This window comes from Lolium rigidum, chromosome 1 (genome assembly GCF_022539505.1).
Source record: "Lolium rigidum isolate FL_2022 chromosome 1, APGP_CSIRO_Lrig_0.1, whole genome shotgun sequence".
Lineage (NCBI taxonomy): Eukaryota > Viridiplantae > Streptophyta > Magnoliopsida > Poales > Poaceae > Lolium > Lolium rigidum.
Genome location: NC_061508.1, coordinates 155,763,402 through 155,770,059, shown reverse-complemented (window position 1 = coordinate 155,770,059; position 6,658 = coordinate 155,763,402). Strand labels below are relative to the sequence as shown.

At 47.2% G+C, this 6,658-nt stretch overlaps 1 protein-coding gene across 1 annotated transcript; it reads right to left on the bottom strand.

Moving 5' to 3' along the window:
* Positions 1-2,090: 2,090 nt before the first annotated feature.
* Positions 2,091-3,434, bottom strand: LOC124652763. The gene has a single exon (XM_047191808.1). The coding sequence runs from the start codon at positions 3,432-3,434 to the stop codon at positions 2,091-2,093; it is 1,344 nt and encodes a 447-aa protein (XP_047047764.1).
* Between the last annotated feature and the right edge of the window lie 3,224 nt (positions 3,435-6,658).

Genomic DNA, 6,658 nt, shown 5'->3' with positions numbered 1-6,658 from the left:
CCTTTACACTATGAGTTGTGCCATAGACCGGGACATGGGTAGCTAACGCGTCCATTACGTCAGTCAACGAAGGACAATGATAAGAACATCCTCGGGATCAAGGCTGAACGAACGGCGACAGGAGTTTGTCTCCTTGTAATAGCTTAGATTCATTTCGTGTTTGAATTCTCTGAATTGTATCAACACTGCTACTTATTGAGAAGAGACATCGGGTAGCTAACAGACTACAACTGGTACACGATGCTAGAGGAGGTTTCTGTTCTATTTCTTGCCATATTGTAGGAGTATAGTCCGATACGGTATAGCCATCATGATACCTGATTTGCAGTCCTTGAAGACTACGGGTTGGGGTCCAGCTGAAATAGACTATAAATAGAAGGCGCAATAGATGAATCTGTCAGTTACGTCTTCGATCGATTTTTTCCTTCTCCTTCGTTCAAGATCTTTGCCTAACTCTTTGTTGCGAGAATTACCAAGAAATTAAGGCCGCTGCTCGCGTGCTTGCATCCGAATCTCTCCCTCTCTCGATTGCCAATGGAAGAAAACGCCGACGAGATCATGGGTCTCGCAACCGCCTGCGACAGGCGGGCGCGCTCCGTGGCCGCACGAGACGCCGGTGGCTGGTCAGGGCTCCCCATGGACGTCCTCTACCAAGTCATCTGCCGCCTCCCACCTCCCCTTAACGGCCGCTTCAACCTCAGCCTCGCCACCGTCTGCCGCCACTGGCACGCCGCCGTGCGGCTATTGCTACCCAGCGCTCTGCCCAAGCTGTGTCTGGCGGTCCCAGACGGGATGTTCTTCACCTTCCAGCCCAAATACCCTGGCTTGAAGTTGAGGACCCATATTAACAATCCCAACTGTCGCTCCTACCGTGGTGCGACCGACAGCCAGCTTCTCCTTGCGACCAACACTTGGGGCGTGTACTGCTTGGTGAACCCTTTCACCGGGACGGAGAGGCTGCTCCCTACCCCGTCCATCCACCAGGGGATCATCGACGAGGAAGGCTACTTGCGCGAGGAGATGCCCTTGCGGAAACTGGTGGTCTGCCCTCACAACGGGCTCGTTGCTGCCATCCTCGGCCATGAGTATTCCGCCAAGGTTGCGCTCTTTGCCCCAGAGTCGGCGGCATGGTCGTGGTCGGTCGGCACGTGCGACCCATGGCGCTCGTACGCTGACATGGTCTTCTTCGATGGGAAGCTCTACGCGCTTACCCACGACGAGGACCTCCTCACATTGGAGGTCAGCTACGACGAGGTCGGTCAACCCAGGATCTCTAGCGTTGAGCGCGTCATTGAAGGTGATGACGGCGTCTTAAAGGGGTACACCTGGACGCGCTACCTTGTCGTGAGACCATGCGGTGGCGGTTTGCTCATGGTGCGCAGGATACTGCTGGAATACTTCGCGACCACATCAGAGTTTTCAGTGTTCGATGCAGACCTCCTGTCGACACGATGGGTCGAGGTAGACACCCTAGGCGGTGACGAGGCGCTCTTCGTCAGCAAACTGTCCTCTAGGGCGGTGCGTGCAAGCAGGCACGGATTAGGCGGCGATCAGATCTTCTTCCTTGACGATTCCGCTAGAATGCAACGCCCCAGGGTACTTTCAGGTTCTGCAGCTGATTCATTCGCCAACGTGTATGACATGAAGGACAGGAGAGTTAGCGAGGTTCTGGAGGTGGAACCGTACAGGGATGGCACATTGCTTGCGACATGGCTCTTCTGGGAGGACGCTGATGTCGAGGAGTGACGGCATATGATTGCCATGGGGTCAATAATTTTGTGTCTTTGAATTACGTATACAAGAACTATATCGTACCGTTGGCATATTGATCAAGCTCTCTTAGCATGTTCGATTTTCATCCGTCTCGGCAAAGCGGCCATATGTCTTGTCCATGCCAGGTTACTAATGTTACTTTATTTCAGCTAAGGGACAACCAGAAAGAAAGAATGGTAATTAAGTGCTTAGCTAACCTAGAAAACATACCCATTTTGCAAAATTAAATTGAACATATTGTTTCGTGACAAGAAATGTTCACATAAGAAACAAGCAAACGGTCTGTCATGATCAACAATTACATAACGCTCTCAACTCTAGCTCTTGTCTGGTTCTGATAAATTGTTGCACTTATTAACCATGTCGCTGAGAAAATACCAGCAAATTGCAGACCTCCCAACTGCAGGAAGACAAGGTGTAGACCTTCGAGTCGCCATGTCAAAGACCATGCCCTCATCCCCATCGCTCCCGCCCATCCAGTAGACGCAGTTACCGTTGAGCCCCAGAACACCTTCAGCATACATAGAGGCCGTATTATTCCTCCCGACAAACACCGAGTAGCCACCCAAGTCGGTCACAACGTCCCAGCATGGCTGGTGCCGCGGAGAATACCTCAGAACAAATATTTCATTCTCCTCTACACGGCGAGAACCGCCTCCTGGCAGCTGCAAAGTAACCGCGCAGCTCGCATTCCTCCAGATCTGGTACAGGTTGCCATCACAGAACACCATGCTCTTGGCACCGGTGAAAATAGCGACTTTGTCGTAGGGTGGGGCAAAGCTGGTGGCGGGATCGAACGGAAGGTTGTCCTCGGCCAACAAGGGCTCGACGGTGGCCGGTGCATTTAGGTGCGGCTCGGCTGGCTCGACCATGGAAGGGGCGGGAACTCGACGTTGTTGTTGGATCCGCAAACTCATCTGTGCAGCGGGATACGACGGGACGCGTGTAGGCTGTCTTATGAAAAGCGGGGTAGCTGGATTTGGATCCTCCTCGGTTGTTGCAACAATGGGTTTCCGGCGGCAGCGCTCCGGTAGGCGGAGCACGTGGACGTCTCCGTAGCGGGTGACGCAGTAGACCGTACCGTCTTGGTGGTGGAGGAGGTCGGCGAGCTGGTCTCCGCTGGCAAGGCGGACGAGGTCGAGGACAGCCCATCTTCTGGCCCCAGCGGTGACGTAGACGAGCCTGTTCATGCAGATGGCGGCCGCGACGAAATCGTCCGCGGCAGGGCAGGGCGCGAAGACGATCTTGGAGACGCAGCCGGTCCCGTAGAGCAGCGGCGGCAGGAGGATCTCGGCGGCGGTGATCGGGTTGAAGAGGCTGAACATGCCCGGGCGGTCGGCGAGGGCGAGGGCGAGCCATCCGTTGCTGGAGCCCACGCAGCTTCTCCCTGGGCGGATGAGGTTGAGCTGGAAGGAGCGGCGCGCGGGGAGCGAGGCGGCCGAGGGATGGTAGGTTGCGTAGTGCAGGAAGACCGAGAGGCTGCACCGCTTGGCGAGGTCCGGGCCGACGAGGAGGAGCGACGGGGACGGCGGCGCGAGCGCGCGTCGCCACGCCGTGCAGGCCCCCCGCGCGCTGGCGTACCACTGGAGGCTGTGGAGGCTGTCGCCGATGCGGCAGAGGAGGTCCGGCGGCAGGTCGGCCCAGCGCCGGAACGGCGGCATGGCTGCGGCGGCGGCGGCTGGATTCTTGTGTGCAAACGGTGGCTACGCCATCTGCCGGATCTTGTGCATCGTATAACGACGACGATGCGGGTCTTTAGGAACAAGATCGTGGTCAGGCTCGGAGTAGTTGATACGATGCCCGTCGATCATGCTTCCAACAAATGGAATGTAAATTATGACGACCGATATTATCAGGATCGACAAATGCATGATTCCAGCTAGTAATGAGCGGTGCTATCATATCTTTTTTACTACTGATTTTCATGATTTTCTGAAGAGAGAAGTAGTGAGAATAATTCTCGGATTAGCATTTCTTTTATGTCGGAATATATATATATATTTAAAGCACTTTCATTCTTCTCAAATATGGTACTACATTCAATATGCACATGACTCCAAGCTGCAAATTGTTCGTATTTTCTATACGAATATGTAGCCTAAAATAAAATCAAATTTTCTATTTAAAACAAGTCGAATTCGATGAAAGGAAATTATGTTGGCTGGTGTTGATAGTCTACTTCTATTTTCTATGGAAGCATACAAATTACTGATAGTAGTATGAAAAAGGAAACCTCCTAGCATATCTAGTGATACTACTATTTTATTTCACAAAAGTAAAATCTTCAATATGCAGATTGGTTGAAACATGCGAGCCATTGCGGATTCTAATGTCCCTAGTCCATGACTTTAAACAAAGTTTTTTCGGTAGATTTTACACCACAATCTAGTAAAACCCTAGCCGATATGTAGAGACGGTTTTGCTATAAAAAAACGGAGTCCAAACGGTGCCTCTAAGTCGTTTGTTTTTCAGAAAATAATACTAAGTTGAAATAAACAAAAAGGCTCAAGTATTAATAATACAGAAGTTGGTTTTTCTAGAAATGGACTTGGATTGCTGCCAAAGCTCCTCATCGGACTTCAATGCACTAGTTAGCTAGAGAAAAATTGTAATTCAAAGACATGAAATGGCTGATGCCATGGCAATCATATGCCATCACTCTTCGGCATCAGAGTCCTCCCAGAAGAGCCATGTCGCAAGCGCTGCTCCATCCCTGTACGGTTGCATCCGCAGAACCTTGCTAACTCTCCCGTTCTTCATGTCATACACGTTGGTGAATGCATCAACGGTTGAACCTGAACCTGAACGTACTCTGGGGTGTTGGATTGCAGCAAACTAGTTATTGTGGTTATTTAGAGACGCGATGATCGATGGCTTCTGAGCGCATCTTGTTGCGGGGCTCTCCTCACACACAATATGATTAAAAGCATACTTTAACTTGATTAGCATGAATTCTAATGCAAGAGGTGGATCCAATAATCCATGAAGACATTTTATCTTATTAAGTTTCAATCCATTTCCTATAACGCTTTTACTGCTTGTTTACTTTATTGCAACCAATCACAACCATCCCCTAAAAACATTCTAAATTTGAGATTAGAAAATAATTTAAATGTAATCTTTAATAGGTAGAGCAAGGGGCATTAAGACCTTAACTAGTAGCTCCTCGAGGTTCGATACTCTTATTTCAAAACTAGCTATAATTAATCTGCAGTCATCACACATTTCAGAGCATGTAGGTTCTAACGTTTGAGTTCAGCGGCACGATCGCACGCGTCTGTGAGATGCCACGGGTGCCATGCTATGGATCGTCAGGACGGATTCGGTCAAGTTTAATGTTCCTATGAACAAAGGAAAACTCCGAAAAGATCCAAGGTTTACGCATCATGTTTCTCATGTTCGTGAGTGCTCTTCAGGTTGGAAACTAAATCCACCCTCGTTTGGGGCTGCTCTACCAGTAGAGAGAGCTGAATTTTACTTTAACACGCAACAATTTGGATGGCAGTTAATAAGTAAGTTGATTTTTAATTAAAACTGGCTCTAGAATATTGCTAAAATCCATATCCATAAGTAATGGAGCCTGTTTTCTAAAATGGCCGACTCCAATAGTAAACTTATCGGAGTTTGTTTTTAAAGATAAAGGGAACACCAGGACAATCCAAGTCCATTTCTAGAAAAGCCAACTTCCGTATTATTAATACTTAAGCCTTTTGTTTATTTTAACCTAGTATTATTTTCTTAAAATTAAAAACAAACGACTCAGAGGCACCATTTGGACTTCGTTTTTTTATAGCAAAACCGTCTCTACATACCGGCTAGGGTTTTACTCAAGGTTTAAAATAGTGTGCTAAATGAAACAGCGGCAGTCTCCTTTAAACGTTATGGACGCTATAACGTGCTAATAGCGTGGTATATTTTAAATAGCGTTTTCACAATAATACTAAATATAGCCTAAAAATAAATAATTTTACTACAACGAATGGATATATAGTTCAAAACTGACTGAATCATACATATATAACCACACATAAAAATAGATCACAAATATTTTAGAAGGATAACATCAGCATGTCACAGGGCAACTGTTGGAGATATGCCCAAGAGGCAATAATTAAAGTGGTTATTATATATCTTTATGTTTATGATAAATGTTTATATACCATGCTATAATTGTATTAACCGAAACATTGATACATGTGTGATATGTAAACAACAAAGAGTCCCTAGTAAGTATCTTAACTAGCTTGTTGATTAAAAGATGGTTAGTTTCATAATCATGAACATTGGATGTTATTAATAACAAGGTTATATCATTATATGAATGATGTAATGGACACACCCATTTAAGCGTAGCATAAGATCACGTCATTAAGTTATTTGCTATAAGCTTTCGATACATAGTTACCTAGTCCTTATGACCATGAGATCATGTAAATCACTTATACCAGAAAGGTACTTTGATTACATCAAACGCCACTGCGTAAATGGGTGGTTATAAAGGTGGGATTAAGTATCCGGAAAGTATGAGTTGAGGCATATGGATCAACAGTGGGATTTGTCCATCCCGATGACGGATAGATATACTCTGGGCCCTCTCGGTGGAATGTCGTCTAATGTCTTGCAAGCATATGAATAAGTTCATAAGAGACCACATACCACGGTACGAGTAAAGAGTACTTGTCAGGAGACGAGGTTGAACAAGGTATAGAGTGATACCGATGATCAAACCTCGGACAAGTAAAATATCGCGTGACAAAGGGAATTGGTATTATATGTGAATGGTTCATTCGATCACTAAAGTCATCGTTGAATATGTGGGAGCCATTATGGATCTCCAGATCCCGCTATTGGTTATTGGTCGGAGAGAGTTCTCAACCATGTCCAC